This window comes from Boleophthalmus pectinirostris, unplaced genomic scaffold (assembly GCF_026225935.1).
Source record: "Boleophthalmus pectinirostris isolate CB_2022bp ecotype Guang Dong unplaced genomic scaffold, ASM2622593v1 HiC_scaffold_22, whole genome shotgun sequence".
NCBI classification, from domain to species: Eukaryota; Metazoa; Chordata; class Actinopteri; order Gobiiformes; family Gobiidae; genus Boleophthalmus; species Boleophthalmus pectinirostris.
The window spans coordinates 37,685,046-37,703,300 of NW_026571190.1; the positions used below are offsets into that span (position 1 = coordinate 37,685,046).

At 39.2% G+C, this 18,255-nt stretch overlaps 1 protein-coding gene across 2 annotated transcripts in view; it reads right to left on the minus strand.

Annotated features, from left to right (window-relative positions):
* Nucleotides 1–17,973, minus strand: part of prmt9 (protein arginine methyltransferase 9) — a 32,712-nt gene extending 14,739 nt beyond the window's left edge. The window contains exons 1-9 of one of the 2 annotated variants that reach the window (XM_055158164.1): nt 17,777–17,973; nt 15,891–16,088; nt 14,175–14,323; nt 12,778–13,014; nt 10,499–10,666; nt 8,992–9,094; nt 8,247–8,356; nt 7,531–7,723; nt 4,632–4,815 (exon numbers count right to left, since the gene is read on the minus strand). In XM_055158164.1, coding sequence (XP_055014139.1) covers nt 4,632–4,815; nt 7,531–7,723; nt 8,247–8,356; nt 8,992–9,094; nt 10,499–10,666; nt 12,778–13,014; nt 14,175–14,323; nt 15,891–16,088 — 1,342 coding nt within the window. In that variant the 5' untranslated portion in view covers nt 17,777–17,973. Of the gene's footprint in view, nt 1–4,631; nt 4,816–7,530; nt 7,724–8,246; nt 8,357–8,991; nt 9,095–10,498; nt 10,667–12,777; nt 13,015–14,174; nt 14,324–15,890; nt 16,089–17,776 lie in introns of those variants that run through there. The other variant, XM_055158165.1, reaches the window with a different exon arrangement.
* Between the last annotated feature and the right edge of the window lie 282 nt (nt 17,974–18,255).

Genomic DNA, 18,255 nt, shown 5'->3' on the forward strand with positions numbered 1-18,255 from the left:
TTTTGCCGTAATTACGTTTTTTTTATGCCGCTATATTGGAGGTCAAACTATCCATCTAGATCAGGGGTGGGCAAACTATGGCCCGGGGGCCGTATACTGCCCTTTAAACCTTTCAATCCGGCCCGCCGAACTGGAATAAATTACAATAATAAACCTTGTTGATGTTTTATTTTTCCTGCATTTCTGGCGTTTCCCAGTAGATGGCGCACTATATATACATTTGAGGTGCGGCGTATTATGTTGGCCGCAATGCTTTATGGGAAAGTGTTCTTACAGGAGTTATTCGGACCATGACTGAAGTAGTGGTGTTCAAGATATAAGGCTGCACTGCTGCCGTTTTAGGTTGGTAAAAATGAAGCATGGAAATTCATAGACGCTTTGTTGTGATACTTAATGTATAGAGTGTCATAGAGTCTGGTTTCACTGCACTTGTGGGAATGTACATGCAGAGTTATATGAAGTGAGCTGTTTTTAGAGCTGTTCAGTTGGAGTTGAGAATGGTGACCTTACGATACTTAGTTACCTACGGTGTGTAGTGGAACAGGTCTATTCACTTTCATGTTTGGAATCTTATGCAACAAAGTTACAGTGTATAGTGTGTGTCCTAGGTCCTACAAAAGTATGAATGTAACAAAACTGAGTTTTTAACGCATCATGTCCTGTCTTCTGTCTGGCCCTTCAGTCAAATTTTAGGACCCTATGTGGCCCGTGAGCCAAAAAGTTTGCCCACCTCTGATCTAGATGAACGTTTAGTATTTGTGTGCGATTAAATTTGACTTGAATAACACTGGTTTTGACCTGCGTTGCTATTGGATGTTCTGCCCGGAGTCAATCTGCTAAAGAAGGAGGCCAAAGTATCTTTCTATCGGATCCCGGCTGATAAAGATCGCAGACAGACGTGGATAGCGGACGTAAAAATAGAGGGATGGAGCCCACTGAGTACAACCATCTGTCCAGTCAACATTTCATTTCTGGTGAGGGACCAGCTCCAACAAATGAAGAAGGGATTTACAGTAAATGAAATGATACCAAAAGTATTTTTTTCTCATAGGTATGAAGAATGATAACCCACTTTCACCAGATTACGTCCTGTCATTATTCACGTTTGCCAGTAAAAGACAAAGAAAAAATGTTCGCTTATTTCCTATAAAAGAAGATTTAACATGAAAAAACAGATACTGGAGCGAGCACTGATTAAACAAACAAAGCGGTCTGTCGGAATTATCTAACAAGCTGGCGATTTCGGACAGTTTTATGTTGTTTGCGCTGTTTAAAGTCGCCACGATCATATTGTAAACTGAATAACACCGTCCGGATCATGCTAAGAAACGTGAACACATCACACCTGTTCTGTGTGACCCGCGCTGGCTCCCTATCTTATATCGTGTGCAATTTAAAATGTTATTAATTGTTTTCAAATGTTTGCACTCTATGGGTCCAGTCTATTTGAGGGAGTTACTGCAGCCCCATACTCCGCCCAGAGCCCTGAGATCACCTGACCAGCTCCTGTTGGTCGTGCCCAAAACTAGGCTCAAGACGAGAGGTGACGAGGGGTGTGCAAAAATATCGGAATATCGATATATCGTATCATTTATTGTGATGATATAGTATCGATATTCGTGGGCTGCCGTATTGATACATCACCAAGAGTATTTTTACGTGTGTTTTACTAAATTATTTTGTTACAGAGCTACAGTTTTGTTGTTTGTGGAGTGAGAGGAAACTCATTTATGCGACACATTTGACATTTTGACACTGTTTTGAGGATTAAAATGTTTGAGTTTCATATGAATTTTGCACAAGAAGTGGTTTAATAAACACTTTTAGCTATCACAGCCATAATTTAGCCTTTATTTTTTATTGAACTGTATCTAATCGATTTGAAATATATCATATCGAATCGAAAGTGCAGTGTATCGAGGTATGTATCGTATCGTGTGTGTATCGAACCGGCAACTTCTTAATGATACCCAGCCCTAGAGGTGACAGATCTTTTTCTGTGGCAGCGCCCATGAGAGACCAAAGACAAGACTGAAAATCCACCTCTTCTCCCTGTCATTTAGTACGAGCTAGTCAGGTTATCTTGGTGTTTTTATTGCAGTTTTCACATGTTTTCTGTATATATGTATTTGTGACTGTTTCTTCTATTTAGTTGACTTGTATGTGAAGCACTTTGGTCAGCTGACGTTGTTTTAAATGTGCTATATATTGTAAATAAACTTGAATTGAATTGAATGAACCCCAGTCTTGACCTCCAGTATGGCCGCCAAGACATTAAATCAAGTGACTGCCACGTCACACGCAAATCCTCAATATGTATGATTTTTCTTAAAGCTGTCCTCCTTATTGAACCTGGACCATACAGTAAGGCAGTGTTGCCAAACTTTTTTCTGGGGACCCATATTTTAAAAGTCACAAAGCTTCCCAAGTCAATAGACATTACTCGTAAATCAGAAAATAAAGGTGGGTTTGACCATTATTGAACATTAATGAGGATATTTTTTATTGTTGTTATCGTGTCTCTCTGAAAAATTAGTATTACCCAAGTTCTAAACAATGAAAAACACAAATTGAACCAACAATAAAAGGATCCATAAGTCGCCTATTATTTTTTCTTTTCAACATTCAATTGAACCAGCAATAATGGAACAAAATAGTCAATAAAATAATTAGGAAAAGATTAGAAATTATACAAAACATGTCAACATTTCTAACGAGATAGGTGGGTCTGTCTGTGTTTTTGTAGCGTGTTCAGTCCGGGTGCAGGAGGAGACGCAGCAGCAGATCATGAGCAGCATTCAGTCTGTTTCTGTGCTTTGTCTTCATTTTTGTGAGCACAGAAAATCCCAGTTCACACAAATATGTAGTAGTGAAAGGAATAAGCAGAGAAATACTGGCCTTACTGAGGACAGGATATTCTGACAAAATGCTTATTTAAAATGACGATAAGGTCACAGATCCAGAGTGCGTCGTGTCAAAACTGTATATTTCAGACGTACACGAACCTGAGGGTCACAATGCAGTATTTGGGAAACAGTGCAGTAGAGAGTTCAAATACACAAGGCCACTGTAATAGATTTTACTCCATTTTTGTGTCTCCTACTTTATTTTCAAATGCTGTGACTTTTTATTGTTTATATACTGCAGTAGCTAAAATTGAAGATATCAGACAACACGATGTGGCTTCCATTTAAGCGATGTCATGACATTAATTTAACTCAAGATTCCAACTGCAAATTCCAAAAACGATGAATGGAACCAATAATTATCCATAAAAGTTGTTTACTCTACCCTCTGCAGCTCAAATCTTACAATCTTAAATAAACACAAGGCTTTATATTAACATTTTAATATGAAAAAATAGCTGCAGAAAATGTGACTGCACAGCTCTTTTTAAAGGTCAATGGTAAAACAGGACTGCAAATTCAATAAATGATGAATGTTTCTATACATTTCTACATGAAGCAAATAATATATGATAGTATTTACAATATTAACTTTAAGATCTACTCTGTTGTCACAAACTACCGGGGTTTAGTTTGTACCAACAGAGAAGAGCTCCAACAGCATTGTTAAAATTTCATTATACAAGCACCATTTTGGTTAGACTGAACATTTGTGGCCAAACCTCTTTGTCGAGGCGAAGCAGGGCTGGGCCTGGTTGGGGCTTGGATGGGAAACCGCGGGGAATTCCAAGTGGCACAGTGGGGCGCCAGTGGCAATAACTGTCATTGTGTCCTTAGGCAAGACACTTCACCCACATTGATTAGAATGAAAAAGGGTGTATGTGTGATTGTGGTGGGAAGGATCGATCGAAGAATTTCAGCCTGACATTTGCCACGTTTACATGAGAGCCTTAATTCAGAATAAAAATAATTTAATTCTGAATAAAAATGAATCCTGCTTTAAAAAGACCATGTAAACAGTTAATTCTTAATGAAAATGATTATTCAGAATTAAACTTAAGTCCAAAGTAAGTGGGTGGTTTATTCCGATTTTAAAGCCGAATTAATTTATTCTTCGATCATATAAACGTTTATTCGTTAAAAATATTTCCAGTCGTTCAGCGCATGCTCGTTGGCTCCACCAGTCCTGGCTTTGGACTTTCCTCCACGTCTCTTTGGATTTGTGAGCGGGATGTGGGAGTGGACTGAGGTAGAGCAGCCTCACACTCAGTTTGTCTTCTTCCTCCTTCTTCGACGCTCTTCCCTTCTCCTCCTCAGCTGACAGACGTAAAGCGTGATGACAGAATTCTCCAGCTGCTGCGCAATTATCATCAGAACGATTGCGGAAAAGGTTTGGATAACGTTTGTGTCCGTGGCGTAACGACAAACTGAGATGACAGAAAAGCCGGTAGCAGATGAAGTGTGTGTTTTCTTCCGGTCGACGTAAATACATTCGTGTCTCTGTCCAATCAGAACCTTCCCCACCCCCAGACATTGAGCAGAATTAAACAAAGGTGATTTAACACGTTTTCCATGTAAACCTCAATTCGGAATTATTATTTCCATGTAAATTCCAAGAAGAATATTTTAATTCTAAACAATTTAATTCAGAAAAATGTATTTGAAATAAAAAAACATCGTGTAAACCTGGCCACTAAACATGACCCTGATCTCCTGCCCTCTTACCCTTGGTGGTGTGGACGGGGTAGATGGCCTGCTCCCAGCACGTGTCTTCCTCCGGCCCAGTGGACAGACTGTTGTCTTGGTCCAGGTGCAGCTGGAACCAAACAGCAAGAGCGTCCAGCCTCCCCTCGTGAGTAACAGGCAGCCACAGCTTGTGCACCGGCCTCGAGGTCAGGCCCTCCAGCTCCTGCAAAGAGAGGAATTGTTTTGGTGTTTTGATCGATCAAGACAAAAAAAAAATGTGATCAGACGGAACGTTCACCTGTGTAGATAACTGATGAGCAGCCAGAGATTCATTATTTTCTTAAATTGCCAGTAAAATTCCACTGATACTATAACCATTTTCATTTTGGTCAAACTTCATATCATCAACAGCCTATTTTATTTTATTCCAATAAATAAAATAGTTGGCATTAGCGCTGGGTATCATTAAGAAGTTGCTGATACGATACATACCTAAATACAGTGCACTTTCAGTTTGATACGATATATTTCAAATCGATTCAATACAGTTCAATAAAAAATAATGGCTAAATCAAGGCTGTGATACTAAAAGTCTTAGTTAAACCACTTTTTGTGCAAAGTTTATATGGAACACACTCATTTTTATCATCAAAACAGTGAAATGTGAAATGTGCCGCATAAATTTGTTTCATTCCACTAAAAAAGCTACACAACTGCTGTAACAAAATAATTTAGTAAAATATACCAAAAAATACTCTGGCGATATATCGATACAGCAGCCCAGGATATCAATAGTGAATCATCACATTAAATGATACAATATATTGATATTTCGGTATTTTTGTACAGCTCTAGTTTGCGTCACTGTATCACTGAGTCCATTTGATCGATATCGACCGACCAAACCTTCAGGTGATCGATATCAGTGATCAGTCTCTCCATAACTACGGGCAAACACTACACTGTATACTTCATGATGTTCTGGACACCTGTATTAAGTGATTTATCTGACTCTTCTGATGGTAAGAGTGGGAAGTGATGTAAGCTAATAGGCAAATCCTTGGTAAAAAAAGCTCTGAAATTAAGTCATGGAAATTTAAGGAGTTTGTTCCAGCCTCAGTGTCGTGGGTTTGCTTCCAGCCTAAACCGTATGCCAAATGTTGTGTCTATTCTCTCTCCCCATTTCACATTGTATCAGATTAATTCATTAATAAAGCATTTGGGCCAGAAAATGTTTAGAAAAAGCTTATTTTTTGGCAATATTTCCCACTTTCTTGAGTTAACTGTAAATGAAACAAATACTCCAGGTTTATTTTTGTCAGTGTTAAAGCTCACAAAGTTGTCAGCACTAATAACTATATGACAAACAAAGGATATGTCCCATATTATGCAAAGTTTACTCTTGTGAGCTTTTATCTATGTTATAATGTTGTTACCGCCTCGAAAACAAACCTGGAGTTGTGTTTTGTTGCATTCACACATGTTTGAGTAACCCTTTATTTTATCTACAAATAAGTACAATATTAAAACAAATTATCCAAATGATTCTAGTGACGGTGTATGAAGTTTAAAAACACAAAACACTTCTACCTTGTGATGTTATGTCGTAACACAGGAACAGTGTTTTCAGTCTGAGAGAAGAACTAAGGCTACGTTTTTATGATGACGGTCTGAACAGAAGACACAAAAACGGCATCGTGTCTTCACTTTTTATTCCCTGTTTAGACGAGCGTTTTCAGGAGGAAATCTGCGTGCAAACGGTGATGCAAAAGTGTGTGGAATTCGATTGGGTATGTTTCTACTTAAAGCAACAAGGGCGTCTTTGGACATTGTCAGAATAATTTTATTATCCCATATTTGCTAAATACTTGTGTGATATTCTAGGCCTATGAGTTAACCATTTATGTACTACAATTCTTTGATTTATAATGTACCAATCACTTGTCACTTGTTGAATAACCTCTTTGTGTTTGACAACTGTGTGCAGTGTCCTATCGCTCTAGTGAACCTCGAGATGATTCCTCACATGAAGCCAACTCCCACTGTCACACATGCAAGAGTTATGATGGTGTCTGACCTAAGGCACCTCCTGATTGTTAATCATGTTTTATGTGTTTGTACTATGCATAGCTTCATCAGTTTCTTATTATGTCTTTGCTGGTTTCCCCTTCCCCTTGAGAATTATCGTTCTGTAACTAGGGCCTCCTAATGAAATAAAAAGAGGAGAGCGGCCTTGAGGCATCAGAACGTGTGGAGACTGTTGGTTTTGATGCCCACTCTCTGCCCGTTCTCCTCGCGAGTAAAACTGAATTAATCTCTTGTCTTTCTTCTTGTTTACAATGTTTAGATAAACCTAACAGACATTTTCACGCCATGCATTTTCATCAGCTACTCCTTCCACAAAGTCGTCTCACAATCAACTGGTTCTCCAGGTCTTCATCCATATCCATCTGACTCGCCTGCGACAAACTGGTGCATCCAGAATTTGACAGAGGTGATTGCAGATCCTTCTCTGTTCACTAATAGTATCTCTGCAGATTCTGTACATTTGTTGGGAGCCTCCTGTAAGTTTATTAAAGCAGCTTGAAGGTCCGACATGTTTGTTTCTGTTTACTGTTTGTAGGTGACATAAACGTGTCCGTGACGTGAGCAGATCTGACCAGAGTTTTGCGTCTTGGGCAGTGTAGATGTGAACACTACGGCGGAGCGTATTCAACTTTTCCACTCTGGAGGGTGGTTTCAGATTTTTGCGTTTTTAAGCCCCAAAAACACCGTCACCGTCTAAACAAAAGGCACTTCCGATACAAGCTTTCTCATGTAAACAGGCCCTCAATATGCAGGGTTTGTGAAAGAAACAAAACACAAGTCCAGGTCTGTTTGTGACGAGGAAACAACATTATAACACAGATCAGGAAACAGCGTACTATGTGTTCTTCACCTGTACGTTGTTGAAGTCTATGTCGAGCGCGGTGAACGGCTGTGTGAGGGCAGTGTACCCCCCCGGCAGGCGGCTCAGTCTCTCGGTGGTGTACGGCTCCATGGCGTCGTCGGGCACAGAGCTGCAGCTCACCGGGCTCCTCAGGTCTCCACAGGCGCCCAGGGACAGACCGCCAACAGAGGGCACACACAGCCTGCACACACACACACACACACACACGTATAGAAGCACCTGGGATTACATCATACATGATATTTCAACGTTCTACTATTGATACTTTGCAGCGATATCGTGCTGGAGGTGTTCTACATGTATGTGTATGGTGAAATTTTCATCAGTTACCATGGTGACACAATGCACAAATCAGCAGACAGACCAGAAAAAGTTTTAAAACTGACTCTCAAGAAAAAAAATACAAAAAGGATCACATTTTCAGGAGCCTGTGATCAATATGCGCGTTCATTGTCCTGTTGAGGTGTTTGATTTTTAATAAAAAGTTCAACAAAACAAAAGTTTGGCAGTGTTTGTTGATTTGTGCATTGTCACTGTCACTATGGTAACCGCTGAATATTCCACCAAGCATGTTTTTGATGAGGGAACAGCGTTATAACATGGTAGAAAACATTTTGAAACCATTTTTAATGAAGATAAACATTATTTTAACTGCTCAGTCTTTTATTAGAGTGTATTTTATTACTAAATCTCGTATGACTGACCTGTGATGGCGGCGGATCTCGGGGCACTCCACGGCCATGGCGAACACGGTGGCTCCAGCGGGGATCACTCGTCCTGAGGCAGAGGGCTCGCTGTTCTCCTCATCAACAGTCTGTGGAGAAGAAAAATACAGCTCAAATTCACTCATTTACTTTCACAACTTTGGAGTAGGGGTGGGACAATGTTACGGCCCCGTTGTGCTGTGTTTGTATTAATTATTCTTCTGCTTCGAGGTGACCCGGATGCTCTAGGGCCCAGCGCATCCAGCCGCCTATAAAAGGGACCCATAGCTGCTCCTCTGGCTCGACTCCACTTGGCCAGGCCACCAGCCGATTGCCACAACACGCTTCAGCACTATTTGCACATATTTATTGTAACTTATTAATAAATGCTCGAGCAGAGAGCTTAAACTATCGCCATTGTCGTGTCCTCCCTCCTTTGTTGTGGTCTTTCGAGCCGGGGCCATAACAGACAATCAGCAATAATAGAAGGGTAGACAATAATTGTTTATACGACATTTGATAATCGACAACAAAGATAATCATCATTATATCACCAGAACGTTCCCAGAAAAGCTACTTAATATCAAAATTATACTCATTCACATCCAAAACATTTTTAATCTGTCGTAAACATTAATGATTATCTTGATATTATCGTTAATCACAAAAACTGTATTGCAGACACAAGCACAATATTTAATACATCTGCTTTAAGACTAACAGTGTTAAAATTGTGAAACATTACCTGTCGTGGTAAGAGCAGGTTGTGCCAAGCGTGAATGAGACTTTCTATAATTCCCTCCCCAAACAAGCCGGCATCCACCGTCTCTGTCACAACCAACGACACCCTACAGGAGAAAAAAACAACATTTTAACTTGAAATATACAAAAAATATTGCTATTATTACTACCAGTGTTGTGAAAGGTCCTATATTATGCAAAATTTACCCTTGTGAGCTTTTAGTCTCAAGTTATAATGTTGTTACCTCCTCAAAAACTAACCTGGAGTTGTTTCATTCACACATATTTGAGTAACACTTTAATATTATTCTGTCTCTGTTTACATCTCCGAAGCTCAAAATGATCGGTTCCACCTTGTGATGTCATGAAGCGGTAGTTTTCAAGTTCCTTTTACCTCTAGACTTAGACTTAGACTTGAACAAACTTTATTGATCTACAAGGGAAATAAAATGGACACAGGAGCACACACATCACAGTATAATATAATAACAACACGAAAAAATCTACGATATTTTCCGCACTATAGGGGGCACTTAAAAGCCTCTAATTACATCAAAAAACAATTGCGCGCCTTATAATCTAGAGTGCCTTATATATGAATTTATTGGGGTGTCTTAGTACGACTTTAGTAAACTACAAAGCCGCACCACTTGCAGCATTACAGGTCCCGTAGTCAGGAGCATCAGGAGTAATACAAACTGTGATTCCTTTTAGTATCAAAATGCACCTGTCAAGAGACACGCTCACAATGCCCACTTAAACTTATAAGGATGTTATAAAGTGAAAGTGCGTTTAGCTGCGTGGGAGCAGTGGATGAGAGAAGGTGAACACACATTCACCAAGACAGGGAGACAGCGCCGAGCGACTTACGCCACGATCGGCCAAGGGATCGTGGACGCCCGGGCTAAGGATCAGGATCAACTCTGGTCCGAGCTTTCACCAAGACCAGAATCATCACTGAACTGAACTCCAGGGAACAGTAACCACACTGACTCGGATAATGACCCAACTGTTTGAACAATTTTGAATTATTGTGAATACTCGAACAATTTAGCGTCTCAGACAGTTTTTTTTTTTTACACGTTACAATTGAACAAAGTTGAGAGTTATTGTGAACGCGTTAAATAAAGTTTAACTGACTTATCTAACTGTTGTGTTTCGTTTAATGCGCCTTATAGTCCGGTTTATATGTGAAAAAAGTTTGAAAATAGACCATTCAATGACAGTGCGCCTTATAATCCAGAGCAAGAGACTGGTGTCAAATAAGACATAATTAAATAAATGTAAATGTACAAGTCACAATAAAATAGAAAGATAAGTAATAAAATATAAAATCAAGGTGTATGGAGCTTAAAATTAAAATCAGAGTGTTTTTTGTTTGAGAGACGACCACAGCTTAAATATGACAGATCTGAATGAACCAAAACACAACTCCAGGTCTGTTTTTGACAAGGAAATATTACAACACACACCAGAAAAGTGAAAACTGTACTATGGGCCCTTTCTTGTACCTTTGTGGAATGTCCCTGGGCACTTCCATCTCCAGAGACTTCATGTGGAGGATGCTGATTTGCCCTCCCAGTCCGTTGGCGCTCACCACCTCGCAGGCCAGCTCGTACATGGTCTTGGAGAGTTCACAGGCGTACACCTCTGCGGCCCCTGCCCTCTTAGCACACATGCTTAACCCAGAAAACGCCAGATTAGACCAACCAATCTCTATTTGAACAGAAAAATAACTCACGCTGCCAGTGTTAACTACTAGGGTTGTCAAAAGTATCGGAAATCAGATACAAAAAATAGATACTGATTTGGGCAGGTATCGATACTGAAAGAGTCACATTCACAGGACAAAACTGAACCTTTCCTGAAGCTTTAGAATGATCTCGAGTTGGGGTGCGCAAAAATATCTTAATATCAATATATCGTATCGTTTATTGTGATGATACAGTATCGTGAGCTGATGTATCAATACAGTCGTCCCTCGCTATATCGGGCAAATAGTCGCTGAAACGGGCGGGTTTTAATGTTCTGGAATTTTACAGGCGGGTATGCGGGCAGGTAGGGTCAGGACTAAACCAGGACTACACCAGGACTACACCAGGACTACGCCGGGACTACACCAAGACTACAACAAGACTACACCAAGACTAAACCAGGACTAAACCAGGACTAATCTTGGACTAATCTTGGACTTAAGAGAGAGAACACCAAAGCAGGGTGTCTGCAAAGCGAAATCGGGCAACGGCCGCGTTTACATCCATGAGGTGCGGAGCTGAGCCGGTCCTTTCTCCTGTGGTCACCTCTGAGCCCGTCCCGACAGTGAGTCCTGGTTTAGTCTTGGTTTAGTCCTAGTTCAGTCCTGTTTTAGTCCTAGTTCAGTCCTTCTCTTCAGTCCTGGAATCAGTCCTAGGTTAGTTCCTAATTGCAATATCACAGGAAAGCTCATGATACAGCAGGAAGACTCACGATTAGGGATGTAACAATATCCAAATCTCTCGGTACGATATTTTCACTATTTACATCTCACGGTACAATATTTATTGCGATATTTTGTGGAGGCTAAACGGCTAAAACTGTTAATATGCCACTTTTTTCCTCTTCAAATGCCTTGACAAGACTTAACCCAAAGAACTAAAGGGCCGTTCACACCAAGGCGTCAAAAAACGCCTTGACGCCTCTATTTGGACGCCTTTGCATTTGAGTTTAGACGCCCTCGACGCGCGTCTTTGACGCCGTGGACGAACGGGACAAAAATACTTGACGCGCGTCCGTTGCCCTGGAAACAAGAGCCCGGTCCTGCTCTTTTCCCGAAACAATGTCAGACCAGACTGAGAGAGTGTTTTTATGACATAAAACATCAAAGGAGGAGATCGGGTCGACGACTGGGGCGTATATATATTTATACTCCGCTAATGACACTGGATCAGTCCTGGTCAAGTCCTGGTTTGGTCCCGGTCTAGTCTCGGTCTACTCCCGGTCTAGTCCTTGTTTAGTCCTGGTCCGGTCCTGGTGTAGTCCTCGCGATTGGCTCGGTGACTGTGGCATATATATTTATGCTCCGCTCATGTTTGTGGTTCTGGTTCTGGTTCTCGGGTCTTGCTTCCTGATAATAACGTCGCTGCGTCACTGGATACTCGTCCCTGATTGGTTGACGCGGTGCGTCTGACGCGAAAAGTTCAGCATTATCAACTTCTTGACGCTGACGCTTTGGACGCGCGTCTTGGCCGCTGACGCCAACACGCTCAAGACGCACCGCGTCGACGCCAGATTCGCGCCGCGCTGACGCCGAAAACGCGCCGCAAAAACACAGGACGCTCTAGTCGCACGTCCACATAGACTTTACATTGAAAGTGGACGCTTTGACGCCTTGGTGTGAACAGCCCTTTAGAACTGTTATTTCTTCTTGTAGTCTGCACTGAAATGGAGCAAAGGATCATGGTCTATGTAGTTCCCTCTGTTTTTTTTAGCTATTGCTGCACCATAACTCTTAATTCAAGCAAAGAGACTTGTAATTCGATATATTGTGATGGTCCACGATATTATTGTGAGAACTCTCACAATACGATATCACGATATTTCGATTATTGTTACATCCCTTATCGTATCGGCAACTTCTTAATGATACCCAGCCCCACTATAATGTTATTTCAGAGGGACTTAACCCTTGTTTAATCAGCTCACGAGTTATTTGTGTTGTTATCTATTCCTTAGGATTGAAATCGAGTTTCTTTGTTTGAATTTTAGTATCATGACAACACTATTAGCAACATTACGTCCTCTCATGTCTCACCCAAGGATCCCAGTGCCAGTACCTATGTCCAGTACAGTGCTGCGCCCGCTCTGGACCGCCCGCTCTATGGCCCTCTGGTACTTTTGGTTCCTCCCTCTGTCGTTGAGCATGAGGAAGTGCCAGCGCTCCACCAGCCAGTTCGCCACCCGGTAAAAGTTCTCGCGGGCCTCGGGGTAATCTGGTCTCATCTTCAAGGCTTTGTGGAAGTGACCGGCGGCTTCGTCTCTGAACCCCATCCTGTTTGAGGAAAAGGACGTAGGTGCGATTTAGGCGGAGAAAATGTATGTTCGTTATGGGAAATTTGACACTACAGCCGCAAGATTAATCACAAATCAATCAAAAACACAATCACCAAATCGTCAAGGTTGCAATTTTTGAAGTACCATAATTTCTAGGGATGGGACAAGATCTCGTTCCACAAGATCTCGTGAGGTAAAATTGTGAACATTTAATTTAATAACAATTTAATAACAATTTATCTGAGGAGATGTTTTTTCCATTTATAGTAATTTACATTTAGATTGGACAAAAAAGACTTAAGGGCTGGTAAATTAAATCTCGTACGAAGCTGTGGTTTCAAAAAGTAGGTCTACAATTAGAGACAATAATAAGTATTATGGTTGTAATAATAATAAAATAATAATAAAAATAAATAATAATAATAATAATAATAATAATAAATACATACAAATAAATGCCTTTAAAATTAAAGTTAAAGTTTGTAATAAATAATACAAATTATGAAAGGAAATGAAGACGATGGTGGTGAAAATAATATTAGTTTAAGTATAGGGACTAAAAAATTTATTTAAAAATAAGGGGGAAGAAAAAAAAAAAAAAGGAAGAAAGAGAGACAAAAGGAATTTCAATTATGAATTAGGCCGTAATGTGTCAATGTAATGTGGCGGAAATGGGGGCCTTTTTTTGTTGTTTTGTATTTGTTGTGGGTGTTTTATGCTGATTATTGTAATTGTTAAATGTTGATTGTTGTATTTTTTTGTGTTATATTCTGTTGTCCTTAATAAAAGAAAAAAAGTAGGTCTACAATTACAGAAAAAAAAAAGAGTTAAATGCAACAAAAATGTTAGACCAAAACTGCAAATGGGATCACACATTTTTAAAATTATGGATTATGAGGAAATATCGACTTGTCTCGATGTCGTGGACTCAATCTCATTTCTGATTTTGTTTTGTCAAAATTGTGTCTTGTCCCATTCCTAATATTTTCATCCACAAACAACAAGATTTCCTGTCTTATTCTGTGCAAGATCTTTTTGTCAGCTGTATCATTTGAAGAGTTCAAAATGTAAACGTACAGAATCCTATTATAAAACATAAAAAAAAATAATAAAACGGTGCAGCCTAATTTCACACACAAAGTTTGTGACAACACTGACCTGAACAGATGCTCGCCCATGCTGTTCAGGATGACCTCGTCGTCAGGGAAAAGCTCCAGGGCCTGTTCATAACAACTGAACAGGTCCTGGATGCGCCCCAGAGAGTCCAGCTCCTCGGCCCATTTAAACAGAGTGAATCTGAACGAGTCCTGAGAAGAGGAGACACAAATGATAATGCAAATCAGCAAGAAACCATAAACATTACAGAACCATGTAGACTGAAGACTATTTTGTCAATACCGCCAAGTCTGACAATATTATCATGGATAATATTGTCTATATATATATATATATATATATATATATATATATATATATATATATATATATACATTTATACTGTATTGTAAAATATGACATTATAAGATGCAGAAGTATGGTAAAAAGGAGAGACAACTAACATATTTTTCGGACTATAAGTCGCACTTTTTTCATGGTTTGGGTGTTTCCTGTGACTTATACTTGCGACTTACATATTAAAATGTTCACACTGAAGCGTCGAGAGGTTCTAGTCTTGTGTGTGAGTATCTGCTGCTCCTGTTCCTCCTGTACCACTGTCACTTCACTCTACTGCGCATGTCTCCTGCAGAAAGAGCCTCTGTCCTGTCTGTATGATCTCAGTCGATCGCACTATTACTTCTGCACCACTGAACAATTTAAACTCTACACAAACTTATAAAGACGACTGAGAAGACTGAACACAAACGCCCCCAAAAAGAAAATCATATTTTACAGATTACAAGCTGCAAGTCGTGAAATCTGCAGCTGAAAACGATAATTGAGCAGCAGAAAGAAAGTTTGGACTGAGAGAGAAACTTGTGACACCGGGAGGATGCACCATGCAACTTTCCTGAAGTCATTGGATGAATCGACAAAGCCTGGACTTCAGTGACACCGAAACCATCCTGTCGGGATTCAGAAAGGTCGGATTTGGAGTGAGATGGAGAGTTTGTTAAACTTGTTCTGTTCTGCTGTTTATGTTATAGTTTATCTGAAGAACTGTTCATATGTGACGTTAACAGTCTGTTGTTCCCTGTTCTGTTGTTATTACTAGAACTTGACTCTTAAGATGAAATGTTGGTTCTTGGTCTCTGATTTTATAAAATAATTTTCCCCTAAAAAGTGCAACTTATTTTTTTCTTCTTCAGTATGCATTTTTTGGCTTATACTCCGGAGCAACTTATAGTCCGAATAATACGATAAAGAGTCCTTTGCTCTGTTAAAATCATGATATCAAACTTATTTTGATTGACAGTAGGACTGACTAACATACATGACCATTCACAAATACAGTGGCTCCCTATTTATAAAAGAAAAACTGATATTTATTCAACTTTACACTGTATCTACACAGCATATTACAAGACACGGTTTGAAGGGAAATCTCCAGTAAACATTAACATTCAGAGAAACCAATGGCCAATATTTCTGAGCTGATAAACAGGGCAGATTTTGATTATTTTCCCAAAATTATTGAATAACTAGCACTCAGAGAGCGCAGACCTCCGACAAGGACTACAGTCCCCCTCATATTAACCCTGTTTTACTATAAACAGGATAAGAAAAATGCAGTGTGGTCACATTTTGTAAAGTGTAGTAAAGTGTTTAAAATAAAAATCATCAAAATCGGTCCATTTTTTTGAAGCAGCTGGACAAACTAGTTACAATCAGGTAATAATAATTGGTTATTTTTAAACACACACAAACGATTCTTACTCTGGCGAAGTCTTTAAACACAGGGGCCAGGTTGAGTGCGAGGAGGTAGTGCACAAACGCCGTGCCGTAGTCCTGGTTGAAGAGGCACTGCTGGGCGCTCTCCAAAGAACTGGACACCAGCTCGTTTCTGGCCGGATCCTCTCTCTGTCGGCGTCTGGTTCGGCGGCCGTGTTTGGGTTTGGTGCTGGCGTTGGGCATCTGGAATGAAAATTAAAGAGTAGTACAGACAAATAAAAATGTGATAGTTTTCTATTAATTGAGAAGACTGTGGGTTCAGCATCATCTCGAGATATTACCTGATTTTTTTTTTGTTTTAAAGGGTCGATATTGCATTATTTTATATATTTAATAATGTTGTTTCCTCATCACAAACATATCTGGAGTTAGTAGTAGTAGTAGTTTTACTCGGTCATTTTGCAGCACTACAAAACAAAACATAGACTACAACCTCATAGATCATGACCGAAAGAGTTTAGGCTGAAGTAAAAAGTATTTATAACGCCAAATCTTATTAAACAATGACAGAATTCCAAGAAAAAAACAGTGTATAAACAGTAAGTTTGTGATTACATTTTCACTTAAAACTTACTGTATATATAAGAGACAAAATATAAATTAAAATAAACTAAATTTAATGCATAATTCATTCATTTCAGAGTTCTATATCTTTCAAAACAAACGCTTTTCTCTTTTTTTAAAGGCTTCTACAGTGTTAGACTTTTTTTTAAATCATCTCTGATTGTTCCATTTTCTTTAGTTCTTATCTTCTTTTTTTTTTTTTTATTTATGGTCGTACAAACTAATAATAACGATAAAGACGGCACAAAATGTATCGTCCGTGATCGCATCAAAATAAAAGGCAATGTCAAAGAAAAGCACGTGTAGTTCTGTTTTGCTTCATTCACTCTTCCCACTGTTTAACACACAAACACTCTGCTCCACCTTGTGATGTCACGTGGTAATACAGAAGTGCTCCACTGTGTTTTTAAACTCCGTACACCTTCACTAGAATCATGTGGATCATGATTTCAAGCCTGGAATTATTAATCTCTAATGGATTAAGTTAAAAAGGAGCTGTTAATTTGAAAACTGCCACTACACGACATCACAAGGTGGAATAGAGCATTTTGAGCTTTGGAGATGTAGACAAACTAATAATAAATGATTATTTAAACATGTGTGAATGATCAAAAACTGGGACACTCCCGGTTTGTGGCGATTGGTAATAATAAAATTGTGAAACGAATGCATAATTAAGGAAAACTTTTCTGCACTCGGCCCATTCATCACCAACACATGAGTCAGTATAGTCACATTTTTTTCTGTTTTGGTCATTTTTAAGCAGTTTTTCTGTATTTTACCTCAACAAGTGACAATTTATGCCTCTCTTTACTGTCGCCAGGTATCAAATTGGTCCAAAATTGTGACATATCTTGTATAAAACCGGGACAAATCACTAGTTTTGGATAAATCTGCTGGGACAGGAGACACTGGGCTCAAAACTGGAGCAATCTTGGGTAAATAGAGTTAGATTAGGTTTGTTTTTGATGAGGTAACAACATTATAACGTGACTTAAAGCTCACAAGAGTCAATTTTATATAATGTATAAGCTTTAATAATGTTTTATGCTATTTTAAAATACGTAAACAGCTAATCAATGCCACCATAATCGTAATAGCTGAAATTTCTGTGCATAAAATGTTAATTATCGTAGCATTACATTATGTTATAGCCCAAGTAGCATCACTGAGTTACTACTTCTTCATGCAGCAATCTAATCCTAACCTTAGTATCACTTAAAGACAGATATTACAAGTTAAATATAGTAGTAATTACAATTTTATCACAATATCAGTGTATTTTAATCATCTGTAATGGAACTTACTGTGGTTTTTCTTACTGGCTACGGTTCCAAAATGATCGCAAAAATGTTTTCCATCGAATCTGAATCACGCCGTAATCTCTCCGTAAACAAATAATAAACTAGAATATAACAAAAAAACAGCTGGAAAAATTATTTGTTGTGATGTTTTGCTCTTCTGGTCACATTCTCGCACAGTCTGCAGCGTTTAGGGAGCAGCGCGTCACACACAAACGAGCCCGGAGAAAACATAAGGTCCTAAGCACAAGGTTCCACGGGATGATTTTTTAAGTTGTAAATTTACTTTCTTGGATTTTGTTTTTTGCTGTGCGAAATACAAAGTGTAAAAAGGGTGATTGTGGTGTTTGGCGTTTAGAAATGCAATGTTTACTGTGAGTTTCTCCGTGGTTATTTTAAAAAAGGGCAATCTATAAATGTATTCAAAGAGTTAAATGTTCAGGAGAATTATGTGCGTTCACAATGTTGGTTTCGTAAAGAGAAAG